The sequence below is a fragment of the Schistocerca americana genome, chromosome 4 (assembly GCF_021461395.2).
Source record: "Schistocerca americana isolate TAMUIC-IGC-003095 chromosome 4, iqSchAmer2.1, whole genome shotgun sequence".
Lineage (NCBI taxonomy): Eukaryota > Metazoa > Arthropoda > Insecta > Orthoptera > Acrididae > Schistocerca > Schistocerca americana.
This window is the reverse complement of record NC_060122.1, coordinates 333,719,485-333,742,460: the sequence shown is the minus strand read 5'-3', so window position 1 is coordinate 333,742,460 and position 22,976 is coordinate 333,719,485. Positions and strand designations below refer to the sequence as shown.

At 39.1% G+C, this 22,976-nt stretch overlaps 1 protein-coding gene across 2 annotated transcripts in view; it reads right to left on the bottom strand.

Annotated features, from left to right (window-relative positions):
* LOC124612383 (pyruvate dehydrogenase phosphatase regulatory subunit, mitochondrial) overlaps positions 1-22,976 on the bottom strand; it is an 81,586-nt gene that overhangs the window by 39,681 nt on the left and 18,929 nt on the right. For both annotated transcript variants that reach the window (XM_047140556.1, XM_047140557.1), the window contains 4 exons: positions 15,901-16,064; positions 15,488-15,724; positions 7,107-7,217; positions 3,839-4,008 (listed from right to left, as the gene is read on the bottom strand). In XM_047140556.1, coding sequence (XP_046996512.1) covers positions 3,839-4,008; positions 7,107-7,217; positions 15,488-15,724; positions 15,901-16,064 — 682 coding nt within the window. The remainder of the gene's footprint in view (positions 1-3,838; positions 4,009-7,106; positions 7,218-15,487; positions 15,725-15,900; positions 16,065-22,976) is intronic.

Here is a 22,976-nt window from a genome sequence, read left to right as displayed (position 1 = left end):
ACGCACGGCACAGCGGACACACCAGGAACCGCGGTGTTGGCCGTCGAATGGCGCTAGCTGCGCAGCATTTGTGCACCGCCGCCGTCAGTGTCAGCCAGTTTGCCGTGGCATACGGAGCTCCATCGCAGTCTTTAACACTGGTAGCATGCCGCGACAGCGTGGACGTGAACCGTATGTGCAGTTGACGGACTTTGAGCGAGGGCGTATAGTGGGCATGCGGGAGGCCGGGTGGACGTACCGCCGAATTGCTCAACACGTGGGGCGTGAGGTCTCCACAGTACATCGATGTTGTCGCCAGTGGTCGGCAGAAGGTGCATGTGCCCGTCGACCTGGGACCGGACTGCAGCGACGCACGGATGCACGCCAAGACCGTAGGATCCTACGCAGTGCCGTAGGGGACCGCACCGTCACTTCCCAGCAAATTAGGGACACTGTTGCTCCTGGGGTATCGGCGAGGACCATTCGCAACCATCTCCATGAAGCTGAGCTACGGTCCCGCACACCGTTAGGCCGTCTTCCGCTCACGCCCCAACATCGTGCAGCCCGCCTCCAGTGGTGTCGCGACAGGCGTGAATGGAGGGACGAATGGAGACGTGTCGTCTTCAGCGATGAGAGTCGCTTCTGCCTTGGTGCCAATGATGGTCGTGTGCGTGTTTGGCGCCGTGCAGGTGAGCGCCACAATCAGGACTGCATACGACCGAGGCACACAGGGCCAACACCCGGCATCATGGTGTGGGGAGCGATCTCCTACACTGGCCGTACACCACTGGTGATCGTCGAGGGGACACTGAATAGTGCACGGTACATCCAAACCGTCATCGAACCCATCGTTCTACCATTCCTAGACCGGCAAGGGAACGTGCTGTTCCAACAGGACAATGCACGTCCGCATGTATCCCGTGCCACCCAACGTGCTCTAGAAGGTGTAAGTCAACTACCCTGGCCAGCAAGATCTCCGGATCTGTCCCCCATTGAGCATGTTTGGGACTGGATGAAGCGTCGTCTCACGCGGTCTGCACGTCCAGCACGAACGCTGGTCCAACTGAGGCGCCAGGTGGAAATGGCATGGCAAGCCGTTCCACAGGACTACATCCAGCATCTCTACGATCGTCTCCATGGGAGAATAGCAGCCTGCATTGCTGCGAAAGGTGGATATACACTGTACTAGTGCCGACATTGTGCATGCTCTGTTGCCTGTGTCTATGTGCCTGTGGTTCTGTCAGTGTGATCATGTGATGTATCTGACCCCAGGAATGTGTCAATAAAGTTTCCCCTTCCTGGGACAATGAATTCACAGTGTTCTTATTTCAATTTCCAGTAGTGTATTTTTTCCACGTGGAATGTTTCCCTGGAGCCCTCAATGTGAGAGTTCTGCTCTCACCTTGTCAATTTTTTTTGTTCAATTAAGTTCCACATTGTTTTCATCTTATTCTTAAAGTGTTTTATTTTATGAGCTTAGTGCTCCAGTTTCATATTTTTAATAACACACTGATCAATTTTGCTAATGGCTGTAATGGAGTTTAAACTCTTGACTACAGTTTGTCCTCTGAATTAGGTAGAGCTTTCTCTTTGTAGCACAAGTTACTTTGACACAGGAGTTATGAATTGGTGTTAATGTCAGAAAGCAATATATGAAATCAAGGGCAGGAAAATGTAGGGAACACACATGCATGTGTACGTACACTTACACACACAGAATTTATAATAAAGAGGTCACAAAAATAAACCAAACGCCTTTTATTTTTAACTATCCAAGCTTGCACTGGGTGACAATTATCTGAAATTAAATTAACCAACAAGATATGTGACTGATAGTTTTTCTGAGTGCTGATATTGTTTGTTCTCTTTTCATTAATGAAGATGTTCTTCCATAAAGCAATCAAGACACCTGTCATATCCAGCAATCTTACTATTTATATTATTCACATATTTATTTATTTGTCTCCAGTTACCAATATTAAATCTCTCCTGAGCACATAGTGAAATATTGCTTTTTTGTGTTTATCAAGCACTGATAGCTACTTTTAAATAAAATGTTAAGCTTATCCGTTATGGATGTTTTAGAACCCGAAACTGTTCATTCAAAATAAATACGGAAAACTGCCAACAAGTCACTTTTTTGAAATAGTTATTTATTCCATAAATTGGTTTTTGAGCCTTTTCTGGCTCATCTTCAGGTGATGCACAGGATGTTAAATATCTATTTAAAAGTGTAATATTGGGTATTGTCACAAGCCAGCATCCAGCATTACACTTTGTAATTGTCATGTAAGCTCCCATGCACCATCTAAAGATGAGCCAGACTGCTTTATGGAATAAATAATTACGTCAAAAAAGTGAGTGGTTGCAGTTTTCTGTATTTATATTAAATAAAATTTTGTTGGCAATTAGTAAAGAACTACATCCCTGAAATTATTTTCCACTATACTATACAAACAACTCATCCATCCATCAGGCACATATCTCATACACTGAAGCGCCAAAGAAACTCAAATACACAGATACATAAACAGGCAGAATATGGCAATGTAGTCAGCAATGCCTATATAAGACAACAAGTGTCTAGCGCAGTTGTTGTATCAGTTACTGTTGCTACAATGGCAAGTTATCTAGATTTAAGTGAGTTTGAATGTGGTGTTATAATCTGCGCATGAGCAATAGGACACGGTAGCAATGAAGTGGCGATTTTCCCATACAACAATTTCACGAGTGCACCATGAATATCAGGAATCCGGTAAAACATCAAATCTCTGACATTGCTGCACCCGGAAAAAGATCCTGAAAGAACAGGACCAACGACGACTAAAGAGAATCATTTAATGTGACAGAAGTCTGCCCATTCTGCAAATTGCTGCAGTGCGAACCATTCAGTAAACCATGATTGATATGGGATTTCAAAGCCAAGGGCCAATTTCTGTACCCTGGATGACTGCACAAAACAAAGCTTTACACCTTACCTGGGCCCATCAACACTGACATTGGACTGTTGTTCACTGGAAGCATGTTGCCTAGTACGACGAGTCGTGTTTCAAATTGTATCGAGCAGATAGACATGTATGGATATGGAGAAAACGTAATGTATCTGTGAACTCTGCATGTCAACAGGGGACTGTTCGAGCTGGTGGAGGTTCTGTAATGACGAGGGGCATGTGCAGTTGAAGTGATATGGAACCCCTGATACATCTAGATACGGCTCTTGACAGGTGACACTTATGTACACATTCTGTCTGATCACCTGCATCCCATCATGTACAGCATGACAATTCGACACCCCAAACGTCCAGAATTGCTAGAGTGGCTCCAGGAACACTCTTCTGAGCTTAAACACTTCTGCTGACCACCTAACTCTCCAGACACCTACATTACTGGGCGTATCTGGGATGTCTTGCAACATGCTGTCCAGAAGAGATCTCCAACCCCTCATACTCTTATGGATTTATGAACAGCCCTGCACGATTCGAGGCGACACTTCCCTCCAGCACTACTTCAGACATTAGTCGAGTCCATGCCATGTCATGTTGCAGCACTTCTGCATGCTCTTGGGGGCCCTACACAATATTAGGCAGGTGTACCAGTTTCTTTGGCTCTTCATTGTATATTACGGCACTTTTCATCGACAGTGCTATCCTTAAGTAATACTTTCATGTGGTAAAATATTGAGCTTCAAATGGATATTGAACATTTTATTGTATCAAGTTCAGTTGCATCCATTATAGCACCTGTGAGTTTTCAACAAACATTTTTATTTGTATTTTAAAACATAAATTTCATGGTTAAATTGTACAGTTGTTACAGTGAAACAGACGCAATCACTACTACTAAAGATATGACATCTAACCTCTGGTGCTTCTCCAACAATCCATTTGCAGTCTGGTGAGAATGCCTCCGGACCATTACACAGCCTCTCAAGGACAGCATCTCCCAGTGACGGCACTCTGAGAAGTAGTTGTTCCAGCAAGACATGAAAGTGATCCCAGTCTTCTGGCAGCAAGCGTTCTGAAGGGGAATCTGTCACACAGTAAAGAAAGTTTTAGTGTGAGTAGAAACATGCTGTCATATGCTGATACTAGTGCATGTGAGTGTGAGTTCACCAAGTGTAGTGGGCATCAGTTGTTGTTCTGTGTATCACTTATGTTGCACCTTCTGTATGATTCTTTTCTCTTGTTATATGTGGATTCACAAGAGGTTTATTTCCATTATTGTTCAGAGGTTTATGAATAAAGCCATATTTGAGCTTCTTGGATCGATTTTATGTATTACTTGGTTACTACACATGCTGGTGCCAAAGCTAAAGCTAAGGAAATTGTTATGGAGCAATTACTTGGTTGTATGTTCATTCATTCATCATACTCTATAGCTCCATCAAGAAGAAAAACTTCCACTGATTTGGGACAAGCCAAGATGTACATTGAGAAAAGAAAGCAAAACTTAAAAACTTAGGAATTATACTACGCTAACAATATAGTGTCACTAACTGCTTGATGCTATTCAGCGCCCTGTCAGCTAAACTTATTCAATTAAATTATAAAAGCATTAGCTCCCAATTTATTTTTAGTTAACATATATACTGTATTTTTGGAAAACTGTGTCCTGCCTATCCAGTTTATGGAAATATGAAGAAATTTTGTTCTCTTGGAGCATAAATGTGAAAATTATTGACTGTTCTCATTTGAGGAAGCTGCGTGCTTGGCAATTGTTTTGCAATTAAACTGCTTCCTAGGAAACATGACAAGGGAACACTGTCATTTCTTTTTCGAATGAATTTCACCATTGGACTTTGTCAGTGGAATCACAGTGTTGAAATTAGTTGCTAGTATAACACACTTGTTGTTATTCCACTTTATGGTCAAAACTTCCTTCTCTCTGTCAAATCTGAACTCAAAATATCCCCTTTCTTTCTTTTTTATAACACTTTCTGGCGATAGAGGGCACTGCCTTGTTCTGCTTTCTCTTGTAGTTCTACTTGCAAGGAATCCCAGTTCCTTCAGTTGGAGAAGCAGGTCATGACTAGTACCATAAAGTAATTGTCAAAAAATACTTTGCAACTGTTTGGCTCATCAATAATGAACAATATTTTCAAAACTACTTTGGAACCCAGTGGTAGATTTGCATTGTCATCATTCTGGTCCTTCCCATAATACAGTAAGGAATTGTAACAATAGCCATCAGTATCATACATGGCCCACAGTTTATAGCCAAAGCACCTGGGTTTCAGTCTGATAAAATAATGCCCATAGTATCTCAAATTTCATCAACTGCCATATTTTTCTGAAATACTCCTCATTTTTGATAATTTTTTTAATCATAGCCTCTGATAATGGTTTTATTTTGAGACATTTGTCAATCTTGTTTTCATTGGCCTTTTTACTATCATTGAAATGTATTACAGATTTCAGTTCAAGACCTGTTATTGCAGTTCAAGACCTGTTACAACTCATTGCATCTTTCACTATTTTAACACTGAGATTACCACTATCAGACCAATAATCTCTTTCACTGGACAATTTATGACAGACAGTAAAGTTCAAGAACCTAACAAATAAACAAATTTCATCAGGTAAAACTGAAAAATTTATTTTATTTTTAAACTTCCTAATGCGTTTTTCAGTTTCCTCTACAATAATGCTTGCAACTTGGTCTGAAAAGAGTTCTTCAGAAACCTTCACGGGAGTGAGACACTACAACTTTTCTTTCAGTTCATCCAACAGACAAGAAGCTTTCTTCCCTAAGTCAGGACATGAATATTTCAGAACCTGGTAACACCATTAAACTTCCTCTTTATGGGCTCTTGTAGAAGAGACATGAGGAATGTCTTCATTGTCTTTCTCCTGTAATCTGCAGTGGTACCTGCAATATCACTTGGATACATATTTCCTGACAAGTCGTCTTCAATATTTTCCTTGCCAGTCTGGTCATTTACATCTGGAGGTAGAGCTACTAAGTTTGCTTCTATTCCTTCAGGAAATAAGTATTCTACTGCCTCTTCAACACTTTTAAAATCATGGCAAATAAATCTGAAAAGACTGAAAAACATAACATTTATCATGGAAACATCCCATGCCCTTAAACAAGAACAGCAACTTTTCATGCACTGGGACTCAAAATGTAATAAACTAGTTTCACTTTCATAAGTACCAAACAATATCACAGTACTCAATTATGCAGCAGCCAGAAAATGACACTGATCCTTACCTTAGATGCAGCCACAAAAATAAAAATAGAAAAAACCAGCAGGCTCTGCAAAAACACTCCACTTCTGTTAACAGTTTTCAACTGAATAATTGTAGTAGACAGATAACAATGGTAGCCAACTTTACTTTACTTACTTAGCTGACTTTACAACAAAAACCCATTGTTTGTTTGGAGTAGCATACATTGCAATAATGACGGGAAAATGGACTGTCCTCAATCAAGGACAATGGGCACTAATGTGTTAAGACAGCTGCTACTTTGAAAGGAGGTGCTGCTCCTTAGTTATATTAATGTAGTTGTTCCAACAGCCATTTTTTGGTTATATAAATTAATAAAATTTCCAGTAGCTAGCTACATAAAGAAGTTTTGTATATGTTACCATTCAACAAGGTGCTATTTGTCTATGTTCTTTGCTTAGGTCTCTGTGCTTAAAAACATATCCTAAAGCTGAGGTATATTTAAACATCTGAGGCCAGCAAAAATTTAATTTGCTACTGTTACAATTCACAGCTGCTCAATGTAGGAGAGAAGCAGTATGGCTGTTATTAACAAATTCTACTTTGAAATTATTATCTTTAACTGAGGTTTCAAATTACTGATGCTTATGTTTTGTATGATGTTAATAAGCCTTAGCATTGCTAGTCCAGTAAGCTATGCATAAGGTATTAGTAGATTTTGGAAGATGGGAGAGAGGTACTGACAAACAAACATTTTCATTCACTTATCAGATCATAAAATGAGCTGGAATAATTTGATAGGATTACTGCCTATAAAAAGGAAGAGAAGACAGCTTCAATATCCAGTGTGGCACAGTTTTATTTTGTTGACTTTTTGTACACACAGTATGTAAGAACATAACACTTTATCATTGGCATTTAAAAAAATGAAATTGAATTATTGTGAATTATATTTACCAGGAATAATTCCATCTTCAAATGCTGGTTTGGCTACTGGCTCAAAACCACCTGCAAGCAGCCTTCCATCATTTTCTCTGAGATAAATGTGGCCATCTAAGTCTCGGACCACTGAAAAGGCAGAACACTCAGTTACACTCACTTGTGTAAGCAACTCCAAGACGTCTATGACACACAAGAGTAATTTTATTCAAATCTTGAAATTCTGCTGCGAAGGAGTTTGTTACTAAACAGGGAGGTTTAGACGGACATCATTACAGGTTTGTCCCTTTCTAGGTAACATATGGAAAAGATACAAACTCAACATTCCTTTACAATTTATGAGATCTTCAGATTGCTCACTGAAAATTTTACCATATAGGCCATTTTGTATAATATACAAGCAACATACACAGAAACATAACCAGATAAAACTGCCAGCTCTTTCATATTTAGTTTGAAAGTATCATATTAACTATTACAATTGTGTTTAATAATGTATTACAGATTTCCACAGTCCCCAACTATATTTTTTCATGCATGGTGGAACACGCATAGCATTATATTATTTCCTTTGAAGAGTGTTCACATTCATCTTATTAACAAGATGGAAAATAGCTCTTCAGCAATGCAGTTTATCTGCCCCTTTAACATGTTTACAGCATCTCTCCAAACCAACATAATCTGCAGCCCTTACCTATTATATTTATTTTAAAGAATGTAAGGGTTTTCATGATGTAGATACATGGTAAAGGAGAAATGCCAGAGATTTTGAATAGAGTGGTACAGGAGTCTCTAGGTTTGCGTTCAAATGTTACTCTAATTGCCCTTTTTTACAGTTTGAAAGTGCTGATAGCTGCTTTAGAGTCTCCCCATAAAGTAACCCCATATTTAAGACAAGAATGAAAGTAGGCATTACATGTGTTTGTTATTGTTTTCTCACTGCAGCAGACTTTTAGTGAGCAAAGAAGGTAGCATTCTTGCTCAGTTTTCTGTTAACGTATAGTGTGTTTATTTCATTTTATAATATGGCAATCAAGCAGTAAGGTATTAGTGTGGAATTTGTGTCTTTCCAATGTGTTTGTGGTAAATGCAGAAATGTGAACTATGGCGACGTTATTACCAAATGCATTCAAAACAGGACCAACATGCTGTTATTCTTTTCTTGGCTGCCAAATGACAAACAGTGGTAGACATCCATCTGACAATGAAGAAAGCATGTCTGTTGAAAAGCATCATTGTGGAATGGTGCACCAAGTTCCATGCTGGGCGCAATTCGACACAAGACATCAGCTGATCTGGGAGGCCAGTCTCATCTACTACAAATAAACTCATGTGTTAGACACTTGAGTAGCTGCACTATAGTCCTGATCTCTCCCCACAAAATTTCACACCTTCTGTCCTTTAAAAAAGACTTTGAAGGATTGACGATTCTTACGGGACAAAGATGTGCAGCAAACAGTTACAGACTTCTTCATGCAGCAGGACACAGTGAGACCATTGCCTCAATGCTCACAATCATAATGATTTTGGACTGTAAAGCCTTCGATGGAAACATTTTGATCAACCGTTATAAATTGCTTTGCAGCCATTGACATAAGAATTTGGTTTCCGTACTGTTACCCATTGGTTCATTATTGACAGAGACAAATAGAATGTACCCAGTTGCTAATTTGTTTTGTGTCAGTGTTTACCGATTGCTATAATTCTTTCATACTTCCCTCTTTTAATAGAATAGTGATATCATCTGCAAATGTGTTCATTTTATAAGCATCCACATTCAAGCTTGGATCATTTTTAAAAGAAGGGGCACCATTACTAGTCCTTGGTATACACTGTATTTAATTAGTCTGTATTTTGACAAGTGTTCATAAATAAGAGTTTAAGTTGATATTTGTGCGCTTCATGCATACTGCCTGCTTAAGATTTATTGGGAAGGAACTGATACAATTACTGGACAGACCTCAAATACTACTGATCTTATTTTCGATGGTGACAACAGTAGCCTTAAGAGCATGTTGCTTTACCATAGATTTCTATTATAGCTGTTATGTCCTACAAAAACTAAAGTTGTGAATCACACAAATAAAAGTATCTGGGTCAGGAATAACACTGTATTTTTTACATATAAATTATAACTATTCTACAAGAAGGTAAAAATAGTGAACTTACTGCTGTCTTCATCAATTACTGTGAATAACCTAGGGGTTGATGTACGAAATGTAATTAATAGTTTTAGAGTATTGAGTGACAAACGCTAGAGGGCTTTCACCGTTAATCATAGTGGGAGACAAATGCCACTGTTATGAAATGATGAATATCGACTATTTCACCTCAGTTGGTAGAAGCATCAATGATCACCTTCAGTACAGTTTCAAAGGTAATCTGATAGCAGGCATTACTCCCGCTGGCCGCAGAGAAGCAAGCAACATCATCAGTTCATTATATATTCCCTCTCTGCAGGATATGATGGACCAAGCAGTGTCACATCAAAAACTTTTGTAAAAAGGTATTTGTGAACTTCTATCTGCAGCAGTGATTAATTTAATTAAAACTGGTACATTTCCAGAAATATGTAAAATTGGTAACCCAGCTATTAAGAAAGTGATAAATACTGAATGGAAAATTTCAGGCCAATTACCATTCTGCTAGTGCTCTGTAAGGTAATAGAAAAGTTGGTCTACAGTAAACTTATTTTTTTTTTTTTTTTTTTTTTTTTACAAACACAAACATAATTATTGAGAATCAAAATGGTTTCTTAAAAACTTGCAAAGTCTGACCTTGAAAAAGCTTTTAACTTTGTTAGTTTTACAGTATTATTAGATAAATCGTGAAACACTGGAATTAAATGTAATACCTATGAGCTGATTGTGGAATATTTGGATTAAAGGTAATACCTAAGAGCTGACTAAATCTTGCCTAACAAACAGGAAATAGTTTATAGTTCTAACAGACTCTAGTGTGTAAATAGCTCCACAGTTAATGCATTAGATTCTGAACTGGAGTTATTCCTCTTTCTTGTACAACTGGAAGAGTTGCAAACTGGAGTTCATGCAATGAGGCAGAGCCGGTAATTGTTGTCTGATGAAGTAATACATTTTTGATGTTGTGCATGGTGAGAAGTTTTATCTACCAAAATTAGTTTCTTTTCTAATGATTCGCTCTCATACAATATCATTGCTAGTTGTAACTGAAGAGATAACTTTACAATCCACAGCGTCCATAGGGTGTGGTTCAACGTAAGTGTGGCACCGATAATATCTGAAGGTGTCTCCAAATTTGAGACAGTGTCTTGGTGCCTAATCATTGATCATAAATAACTTGGCACATTTGCTGTTCATCACAAATGCCATGGCTGAAGAGAATCCACTTGGCAGTAGCAAACCATGTAGCCAGTTGCTCAAGGATGGCAGTTTGGGTAGTAGATTGAGGTGAATAGTACTGTTGTCAAAAATTCTGGTATGCCTGTGGCATCACAGCTGGTTAGAGAGCAATTATGAATGAACTCTTGTGATGTGGAAGTAAATCTCCCAAAAGTGATCATGCACTGCCCACCTGGATATGCTCCACATGGCAGTACAAATGGATTCAGCAAACTGTACCTTGTTTCCTTTATCCAGCTTGTTTAGCACTTCACGTTTAAAAGTTGGTACTGCTGTTACAGCAGATATTCCTTTTCTCAGACCATGCTGTATGTTTGTTGAATAACTTATATCTGATGAAATATGCCTCAATTTGTTTTAATATTACTTCTCTAGCAATTGACCAAGTTTTGATGTTAATGATACTGGCTGTAGTTTTTTGTGTCAGTTTTTATTCCCTTCTTGTACACTGGTAGAAAGACAGTGATTTTCAAGAGGTCAGGGAATTCTCTATGGCTCTGTGTATTTTTTGAGTACTACAGTTTGTATTTCATTAAAAATAATTGTCTAATGTTCTTGACATAGATTTTTTGTAGAATCTTAGAACATGTCCTGAGCTCAAACATAATGAGATATCTCATACAAAATGAGCTCCTCCATGCCCAACCAGCATCCAGCATCAATTCCAAAAACATCAATCATGCAGAACCCAGCTGACACTCATTTCACTTCAAATACCGAAAGCTTTGGATCAGGACTCTAAGGGAGATGCAGTATTTCTTGATTTCTGAAAAGCATTCAACTCAATAACACATCCACACTTATTATCAAAAGTATGATCATATGAGATATTGAGCGAAATTTGTGACTGGATTGATGAGCTTTTGGTAGGAAGGATACAGAATATTATATTGGATTGAGAGTTGTCGTCAAATGTACAAGTAACTTCAGGTGTGCTACAGGGAAGTGTGTTGGGAGCCTTGCTGTTCATGATGTACCGGGTGATCAAAAAGTCAGTATAAATTTGAAAACTTAATAAACCACGGAATAATGTAGATAGAGAGGTAAAAATTGACACACATGCTTGGAATGACATGGAGTTTTATTAGAACAAAAAAAAAAAAAAAAAAAAAATTCACAAAATGTCCGACAGATGTGTGTCGTTTGGTGATGATCGTGGCTCAGCCACCACTTTCCTCATGCTTGGCCTCCCAGGTCCCCAGACCTCAGTCCATGCGATTATTGGCTTTGGGGTTACCTGAAGTTGCAAGTGTATCGTGATCGACTGACATCTCTAGGGATGCTGAAAGACAACACCCGACGCCAATGCCTCACCATAACTCCGGACATGCTTTACAGTGCTGTTCACAACATTATTCCTCGACTACAGCTATTGTTGAGGAATGATAGTGGACACATTGAGCATTTCCTGTAAAAATCATCATCTTTGCTTTGTCTTACTTTGTTATGCTAATTATTGCTATTCTGATCAGACATTTTTTGAACGTTTGTATTTTTTTGGTTCTAATAAAATCCCATGTCATTCCAAGCATGTGTGTCAATTTGTACCTCTCTATCTACATTATTCCGTGATTTATTCAGTTTTCAAATTTATACTGACTTTTTGATCACCCGGTATATTAATGACCAAGCAGACAATATTAATAGCAACCTCAGACTTTTTGCAGATGATGCACTTATCTATAATGAAGTACTATTTGAAAGAACCTGCGTAAATATTCAGTCAGTTATTGATAAGATTGCAAAGAGGTGCAAAGATTGCCAACTTGTTTTAAATGGTCAGAAACGTAAAACTGTGTATTACACAAAATGAAAAAAATGTGTCGTTCTATGACTGCAATATCAGTAAATGACAACTGGAATCTGTAAACTCATACAAATACCTGAGTGTAACACTTTGTAGGAATGTGAAATGGAATGATCACATAGGCTCTGTTGTGGGTAAAGCAGGTGGTAGATTTTGGTTTATTGATAGACTACTGGGAAAATGCAATCAGTTTACAAAGGAGATTGCTTACAAATCTCTTGTGTAACACATTCTACAATACTGCTCAACTGTGTGGGACCTGTGCCAAATAGGACTAACAGGCAATACTGAATGTATACAGAGACAGGCTGCATGAATGGTCACAGGTTTGTTTGACCCATGGGAGTGTGTCAGAGGGACACTGAAGAAACTGAACTGGCAGATTCTTGAAGATAGACATAAATTATCCTGAGGAAACCTATTTACAAATTTTCAAGAGCCAGCTTTAAATGATGGCTCTAGGAATATACTACAACTCCCTATGTATTACTCCCATAGGCATCGTGAGAACAAGATTGGATTAATTACAGCATGCACAGAGGCATTTGAACAGTCATTCTTCCTGTGCTCCATACATGAATGGAATGGCAAGAAACCTTAATAACTGGTACAATGGGGCATACTGTTTGCCATGCTGTTCACAGTGGTTTGCAGAGTAAAGTTCTAGATGTAGTTTGCAAATTTTCATTTACATCTATTGTTTTGTATACTGGTTACTACTTTTCATTTCCCCATGTCTTAAATTTATCATAATTAAATTGTCTTTTATGTATAATTATATCACTTTTTGTTGAGCCCACATTTCTTACATCAATTCCATGATAAGGGCTCTGCCATCAGATATGTAGTTTTCTTAAGTTGGTTAAGTTTACTTTGTCCGTTTTCATGTTTGTGATCAATGCATGTCTGTGTAATTTAATAGGGTACTGATCCCAAATATAAAAAGAGTGGTTTACTCAGTCAGAGCTTTGTCACTAACCATAAACTCTAATCTATACCATCATACAATGAGAACCAAAGAGAAATACCACACTGATATCCACAGGAAAGCATTATATGGGAAGAATTCACTGTTGAATGAAACAGATAGCAACTGTATTGTCCAGTGTTATTTTAAGTCTTTCAATGCTGAAGCTGCCAGTTTACATTGGAAATTTACTAACCAGTATTATTTTTACACCCTTGAAGATTACTATTAGTACTCGCATGTGGCACCCGCAGCCTACCGTATTTACTCGAATCTAAACTGCACTCTAATTTAAGCCGCACCTGAAAAACGAGACTCGAAATCAAGGAAAAAAAAAATTCACGAATCTAAGCGGCACCTGAAATTTGAGACTCGAAATTCAAGGGGAGAAACAAAGTTGGTCCATTGTAATATGAGACACAATTTAGGTAGAATGAATGACGATACAGCTACGGTAGTGTGGTTCGAGTCACAAATTTAGCAGTTACGCTTTACCAGGTAGCCATTGCTATGTGTCAGGCGCTCCGTCCATATTTATACGGGTACCGGTACCCTCCCTTTTTCACGTGCTTCATCTGGATTGAATTGATTGCTTATTTTTCTTTGATCTGATAACTGCCGGTCTCTTTGTTATAGGTGTTTACGTCACTCTAAGCTGAAAACGCATTACTGTACTGTGTCATGCATTGTTTGCCGCATTCTGATAATGAGTGTTTACGGCCTGTCGCCGCTCGTGGCATGGCTTACTTTTGTGCGTGCTACAGCCGCTCTTTTTTTTTTTTTTTTTTTAAGAAAAGAGAGGATCAACAAGAACCAGATAATAGACTGCGTATGGTAGATGATGTTCTGAACGAGAGTTTAGCGAAAATTTTTCTCCGTTCATAAATCTTTGCACACACCTCTTTAGTACATAACATTCTGCACAGAAATTAGAGTCATCTTAGATTTAAAAATCTAGTCAATTGCCGTGCTTCATTTCTGACTGTATTACTATTAGGCATAAGAATAATACGAATATGAACATGACATGATATGTACATTCTTCCGCGTTTGCTGTTGTCTCATCTAGTTTCGTAGTTTATTAGGAAGACAGGATTTAAATAAGATAGCAGCAAACACGAAACAATACATGGCAAAATATTTATATTCGTATTATTCTTATGATGAAGAGAATACTGCATGTGATTCACAATTCACAAAAGTTACTATTAGCAACCATATCTTCTCACAGGTAGGAAAAAATTCAGAACGTAGAGTTGGCCATATTGATAAACATCCCGAACAGTCTTGCCAGTCGGATTTTCGTAGTACATTGAAAGACTGCTACATTCAAAGATGAAAAATACGGAATTTGTATTTACTTCGTTGGATAATGTATGAAAATGCAGTGGTCGAAACTCGGGGCGGAGAAAAAAGCTCGTTTTCCACCTTTTTTTAAAAAATTTATTTACTGGCGCAGAGGTTTTGGCGCCAGTATTTATCATTGTGACTGCAAAGCATGCCTGTGTAGTGCTACATATATTCGATGGCAGAAGTTAGTTGTGGCGGCACCTACCAACATTTTTCAGAACTTCCTCTTACGTTGCACTCGATTCTAAGCCGTAGGCGGTCTTTTGGATTTCAACAATCGGAAAAAAAGTGCGGCTTAGATTGGAGTAAATACAGTACTTAAATTACAGACACATGCATTGATTACATTCTCGCAAACATAACAAAGAAGAAAATAAACATAACAATCACAGAAAACTACATATCTGACTACAGAGCCCTTACTACGGAAACTGATGAAGGGATTGTAGATATATCAAAAAGTGATAGATTTATACATAAAACATAATTTAATTATGATAAACTTAAGAAGGCATTACAGAATGATAAATGGGAACCAGTATACAATGCAACTGATGTAAAAGGTAATTGGCACAACTAACTACAGCTATAAATCATAAAGATGAGAATTTCCCTCTTGAAATCATTGAACTGAGAGAGGACATGAAAGACTTTTATATACTCTTTAGTGAGACTAAATTTCAGTATTTTTTTTTAACAAAATACAAACTACACAAAAAGTACACAGGTTCTTTGACTAACCTTACTACATGCAGAATAAAAATCTATGCAGGGAAAAAATATCTGACTGAATACTAAAAAAATTTTTGTTTTACTTGTTCTGCTGAATTTTAAGTCATAATTCATATAAAAAATTGGAAAACTTTTACAAGGCAGAATACATTGATTTACTCACCAGGCAACATTGGATCTAAGCCGGGGATGGGTTTTGTATGGAGGTAATAATGTTCACAAGCATGAAGTGGCACTTTGACATATGGTTCACTTTTCTTGCCTATGTGTCGTGCCCAGAAACCTCCTGCATTCACAAAGAAATCACAGTCTATCATTCCTCTGTTTGTTTCAACAGCAACAACCTTTCCATCCTGGTTAAGAACACTCTTCACAGAACAGCCTTCAAATACTTGGACTCCTGAAACACAAATTACAAATATTTTTGGAGCGTCTCATGCACATTGTAGATATTTTCACACAAAACTGTGTCTTGATAGAACAGTAGTAAAGTTTAACACAGGGGGTTGCGAGCTTGAAGTGGATATGTTATTTTATTCATTTGCTAAAAAAATTTGCTTATGTACAAAAACACACCGCCTTTTTTGGCAGCTTCTATCAGTGACAGACAAGTCTGATAAGAATCCGCAACACCATCACCAGGTATCCACAGCCCTCCAAGAATATCATGTATGGCTATAAATGGACACAATTCTCTTGCTTCTGCTGGAGATACAAGCTCACATTCTATCCCCCAGGGCCTGAAACAGAAGATTAATTTTGTAAAGAAAGAAATATGTCTATTCTCCCATATGTCAATTTTGTTATGTACTAATGAGTAACTCACAGCATCCATACAATTCATATTGTCTATGGAGGGATAAATAAATAACTTACATTGAATTATTTCTCAAAAATGTTAATAAAATGGTAAAGTAGGTGTACTGTCATTATGACCAAAGTATTTTCATTAATATGTGCTTCTTGTAGAAGCAATAGATGTAAATGACATGACAGCATGCCTGATGCGACAGTTTTACTGCACGAACTGCAAAAATGTATTAAGTGATAAATGACATCCCTTTCACTACTTTGCAGGGCTTGTCAGCAATAAAAAGTTTCATAAAGGTTTGAAATTATGTGTAAAGTTTGCTGCAAGTCACTACGTTCTGTCAGGCTCAAACACTGGACAGTGCACATAGTAGCTATACATTATGCGGCACATACGTTATGCAACAGATAATGTGGAAGTATGGAATAAACACACTGAAGATTGTATAAGCATTGTATTCATTACTTTTGAATCATATCATATAGGACATCTCAGCCAACAGGGTGTATACGTGGCCGAGGAAAAAAAAATTCCCGGATTTTTTCCGTATTTACCGGTTAAAAATACACTTTCTCCCGGATGAAAATACACTTTTTCCGTCTTAAGTAACAGTATACTTTTCCACGGAACTGTAAAACTTATTAATCCTTTCAATGGTTGTGGTTTTATACACCATCGTAGAATTTCGCAACACTTTAGAAAACTAAACTCAGGGGGGGGGGGAAAACCAATTTTGGAAAGATGTCTGATGTGCAGCAACACGTACGCTGCGTATTTTCGTATTACGAAAGTATACATTGGAATTCCACCACACATGTTACTTTCCGAAGGATTGCGATCGAGATTGTGATAGGCTTTTGTAAGCCGATCGTAGCTCATGTCAAGCGATCTCGCCAGCCGATGACAGCAGATATTCAGACCACAGGACACGCGATGTGGTCAGCCAATAGCAACATCACTGTTAAGTAGCGCGAACACACAAGCAGGAAAAGTTAATGGTTTAAATTAATATACATAGTGTTGCTACAAGAAAAGAAAAGCTTTCACGTACCCTATAATATTGGCCTCTAAGATTAATAAGCTGCAAGAGAAGCTAGGCTTTCACACGTAATGTTGATCTTTTTGCGCGTGTTACACTTCAAGATACATCACAGAAATGTGCCAGCAAATTTTTTAACAATGGTATAAATGTCTGATGAACTGGGTTTGAAAATATTCTAAATGGTCGTTCTCAAAGATTTGAATTTTGAATGAGAGTCAAACGCTGTGTGATTTAAGAAATTCATCGGACATTCGCGCACAGATTTCATCTTGTGTAAAAGGAAATTTGCTTTACTTGAAAGTAATGCTTTTCAAACAAACATTCGGAATATTTTCCCGTGACCTGTTAGATTCGTTTCAGTAGTTGCGCCAGATGACAGGCATCGCCGCACTTGCGCAGCTATGATGACGCAGGAAGCCCGTACGTTCGTACGTGTAAAACATTAAAAGATCTTACATTATGTCATAAAAGAAACAAGACATTAGAGGATACTCCAAGAGCATGGAAATTTTGTGAACCCTACTAAAATGCATAATTTGGCTTAAAGTGCACATTCGTATGTCCAGATTCAGATGTACCAGTACCGCATTATCTCATGTTTGGTTCTTTATTATGGCATAATGCCATATGTGCTAGACAATGAAAACATGCACTTGAAATGTAGCGAGCAGTTGAAACTAGGCAACAGTGTGCCTCAGCAGAAAAGATTAATATAAAAGTCAAATTCCTTTAACAAACCGACAAAGATAACTTCATTGTTCTGCAAGGCGATTAATGCTTGACTGTCAGAAAGGTAGAACAAAATAAAATCTGAAACTAATAACTTATTTTAGCCTTCCATAATTACGAGCATGTATTTTAATTCACTTGATATCTTCCAACCACAGAAATCCGTTTTGTTTTCATTTGACATGAGAGCAATAAACGAAGAGGAAACAGCAAAATTACTTAACGTAAAGACGGGTCACGTGGAGGCTACCACCTCCCCACTACAACTTAGACTGCTCTGTGCACCAGGTCTGGATCTACGATATTCCCGAACCGGGCCAATATTAGATAGTGGCACTCCCCATCCTTCGAGCGTTTGAGGTATGACACCAAAAATTTAAAAGATCGACTTTTCAAAAATATCTACATATTGTAGCGCACGTCTTTCTGAAGTGTATGATACATAAAACATATATGATCGAGGCAACGTAAGACATGTTATTTGGTCGTAAGTGTGCCGAAGTGCAGTGCTATGCCTCTTCACACAGCGTTCTTCCATCGCACGCCTCTCTATTTCGCTCTGTGGAATTCAAACGTGTAATATTTTGTAATGGGTGCCGTCAAACTGTATTCAGGACAGTGGAAATTGTCCTGTGGTGCCTCTCCTGCAGTCGGCCAGTTTGTCATCCTGCCCCACTTAAAAAAAAAAATCTCGCAATAAATAGTGGATGGGATTATTTGTAACCGGGAGAACAAGAACTCTCCAGAAAATTTGCAATCTTTACTGCCTATTAGCTAATAACTTGCTGTTCTTTGTGACATAAAATTAAATACAGGATACATAAAACGAGACAAGCAAGACAGTACACATTTATTCAATCCTTAAGTCCCAGCTTTTTTTTTCTCTCTAATCTTGCCACAGCTTTATATGGCGTACTTCCCTTTCTGGGAAAGAATCTATTACGCCATCAAAGTTCGTCAACATTTTGCTACATGAAAAAACAAAGTGTCGTTGTCTAATACCAGAAAAGCTGTTAATACAAATAGTACCCAAGACTGGTGTGGTTTCTCGATCTGATTACATGTATTTTGTCACTGTCTGCTCGATAAAACGAAATAGGCCTGCCTAATACTGCAGCAGTTGTTACACACACCAAATAAATGAGACTGTTTTGGCACAAATGGTCATTTTTATAACACGACACAATATGATTCAGGAAGTACCAATACCAAAAGCCCATTAGGCCTACTACAAGCAAACGTTTCATGTTAGGAAATAATTTCATTCATACTTGGCTCTGAGCACTATGGGACTTAACTTCTGCGGCCATCAGTCCCCTTCATTCATACTCTCTAGCTTCTGAAGCATGAGATCGAAAAGTAGTAGTATGTAATTTTTATATAAATTTGGAATCGTCATATACTTCCATAATTTGTGACAGTCTCCATTTCTTCTCCTTCCTCGTTCTAACAAACAATCTTGTCATCACTAAATCTGTAACTATTCCTGCCAGTGTCAAAATTTATTCTCTGGTTTACTTCACTAACCCTGCCACAATCACCAGTTTAGTTATCCCGCATTTGTTCTCCGGTTAGGAGATATTAAGTGCTCGTACAACGCGTTTTCCGTGCTACTCCCAGAATAGAACTTTAGCGGCTGCTAGCCGGGGACTGTAGTGTACCGGTCTGGCCAAAAATTTTCTGTCAAAATTTCATTTTCTTGGATACACGGAGAAGACAACACGTAATCTTAGTTGCCTGTTATTCCTGTTAGTCGTTTATTTCCACTCTGGAAGCCTGAATCTATGGAATTCGCTAGTAATTATAACAATGCTGATGATTTGCAAACCCAGTCAACCACATAAAACAGCGATTGTCATTCACCCTTTCGGCTTTATTCGCTCAGCTCGTATAGACCCGTCCCCTTTTGTCTGCAGTATTTTTCTAGATGCGATGGGGGTTCCCCTGGCAGAGACATCACATACACTATGCACGCATTCAAAAATCAATTTACGATTCATTCAGAAATCAACTTAGAATTTGATCAAAAAAAGTTCAAAAACCAACAGGGGTGCGTCGAAAATCATATGAGTAATTGATTGACCAACGTGTGCTGGATGCTAGGCCCTTTGTGAAACAAGGTCTTTTTCCTCAATGATATGTTTGGAGGGAAGGAGAGGGAAAGACGAAAGGATGCGCGCGCGCGTGTGTGTGTGTGTGTGTGTGTGTGTGTGTGTGTGTGTGTGTGTGTGTGTGTGTGTGCGAGTACGAGTGTATACCTGTCCTTTTTTCCCCCTCCTGGGATTGGAATGACTCCTTACCCTCTCCCTTAAAACCCACATCCTTTCGTCTTTCCCTCTCCTTCCCTCTTTCCTGATGAAGCAACCGTTTGTTGCGAAAGCTTGAATTTTGTGTGTATGTTTGTGTTTGTTTGTGTGTATATCGACCTGCCAGCACTTTCGTTTGGTAAGTCACATCATCTTTGTTTTAGATATATTTTTCCCACGTGGAATGTTTCCCTCTATTATATTTATATAATTTTACAGGTATATTCAATGGTAGTCTGCAGCACGTGGTCTCGAGGTAGCGTTCTCGCTTCCCAAGTATGGGGTCCTGGGTTCAATTGCCAGTGGGGTCAAGGATTTTCACCTGCCTCGAGATTACTGGATGTTGTTGAGTCGTCTTCATCATCATCATTCATCCTCATTATGGTCAGAGGAATGCAACGGCAAACCACCTCCATTAGGACCTAGCCTAGTACGGCGGTGCGGGTCTCCCACATCGTTCCCCTATGCTGTATCAAGAAGCATGGGACTTCATTTCCATTCCATTCATTGGTATATGTGCACACCGCCAGCTGAATTAGTCACGAATACAATTAGTAATAAAGAAGCAATACATTAAAACCCTATGCCTGGTGTGAAAATAAACAGCAAAAAATGTAGTATGTGAAAATTTTTTTCCTTTCATCATCATGTTGGGTGTCAGTGAGAAAAAATGATGTAAATGTTTGAAATTATGTGTAAAGTTTATTGCAAGCCATTAAGTGCTCCCATTCCCAAATAGTAGATTAATAAAATCTGGGTATTCATGTGTTGTGGCCTACACTTCTTTTTCACCCCCACCTTAACCCCCAGCCCTTTGATAGCTAGGTACTTCTTGCCCCCATAGTATTCTTTCCAGACAGTACGTAATATGTCTATAAAGTTTTGTGGAAATCAGTCCTGCGATTTCGGAGGTGTGGAACATATATAAATACACATATTTTTTTTATTACTATTTATGAATATCTGTTTCCCATGATCCAGTTTTTATTAACTAAAGCTTATATGGTGACATTAACTATGTTCATGATGTCTATGAAAACCCATTAAAAATCCGGTTTTACAGATTTATTATTTGTGTAGATTGTACAGAGGTTCACTGCTAATGACATGGGGGGGGGGGGGGAGAAGAGCACTGTGGGGAGGGAGAACAGAGTGAACAGGGAAAGGAGCAGGGAAAGTTGGGTTGGTGCATTGGCATAGGGTGGCACACAAAGAAGGTGACAGGACAAATGGCGTGGAAACAGTCGGGAGGTGGATGTGGGGACAGTATGTTACCATAGATTGAGAGCAGGATAATTCTGGGAAAGGAGAATATGTTGTAAGGATTACTCCCATCTGCACAATGCACAATGGCAGGTTGTGGAGTGGAGCATCCAGATGACTCAGGTAGTGAGGCAGCCTTGAAATCAAGAATGTTTATTCAGCTGAATGTTGTGCCACATAAATACAGCAGTGTTTGTATACGGCATGGCTGCTTTTGCAGACGGCCCAGCCTCTGATGGGGAAGGATAAGCCTGTGACAGGGTTGGTATAAAAAGTGCTGGGTGGGTGGATTGGGCAAGCCTTGCACCTGGGTCTTCAACAGGGATACAATCCCTGTGGGAAGTGATTGGGATTGGTATAGGGGTGGACTAGGATGTTGTGGAGATTGGTTTGGTGACAGAATACTACATTAAGAGGGCAGGATCTTCGGTAGGATGTCCCTCATACAAGGGCATGATCATAGGTAATCAAAACTGTGGCAAAGGATGTAGAATGGTTGATACTGTCTGGGGTGCCATTGGGTGATGAAGAGGGGTACTCCTTTGTGGCAGGTTCTTGGGGTTAATGGGAGGATTGGGCATGTGAGGAAAATGGCATGGGAGATCTGTTTGCGGACTAGATCTGTGGAGTAGTGCCCGTCTGTGAAGGCCTTGGTCAGACCCTCAGCATACTGAGCATGGAAGTTCTTGTCACTGCAAATATGTTGTCCCGCTGGTGGCCAGGTTCTCTGGCAGGGATTTTTTGTTGGGATGATAGCTGTCGAATGAAGGGATGAAGATAGGGTGTCGTGGCCCTGAGTTAGGCCAATAAAGCTGAAGGAGACTAACAACTTGGCATCATAGCAGGCTAGGGAGGTCTCCTGTGGATGGACCATAAACAGGTTGGCATAAGAGAGTGCCATGCAGCTGCACATGGCTGAGCCACAACTTGTTTTTGTACCTTCCCTTCAAAGCAGAAGTAGTTGAAAGTTAGGATAAAGTTAGTAGGAAGTATGAGGAATGAGGTAGTGAGTATGGAATCTGAAGGACTTTGGGAAAGGTAGTGTTCAGTAACAATAAGGCCATGGGCATGAAGGATGTTGGTGTATTGGAAGGTGGCATTAACAGTGACAGTGGCTCCATACACACCTCTGTTCACATTAAAACCGCCAACAGTGCCTGCATTTCAACATCTCTGATGGCTTGATACACACCTCTAACCACATTAAACCCTCCAATCACCATCAGTACCGGCATTTCAACAGCTGTCATCCCTTACACATCAAGAAATCCCTCCTATATAGCCCAACCACCTGTGGATGGCCTATCTGCAGTGACAACTTGTCACCAATACTTTCGTTGACAGGCACTATACCCAAGACCTAATCCCCAAACAGATCTACTCTGCCATTTCCCCTCACAGTCCCGATACTTTCACCACCTGCTAGAACCAGCCAGAAAAGAGTGCTCCTTTCATCATCCAATATCGTCCCAGACTGGAACAACTGGATCAACAGGGCTTT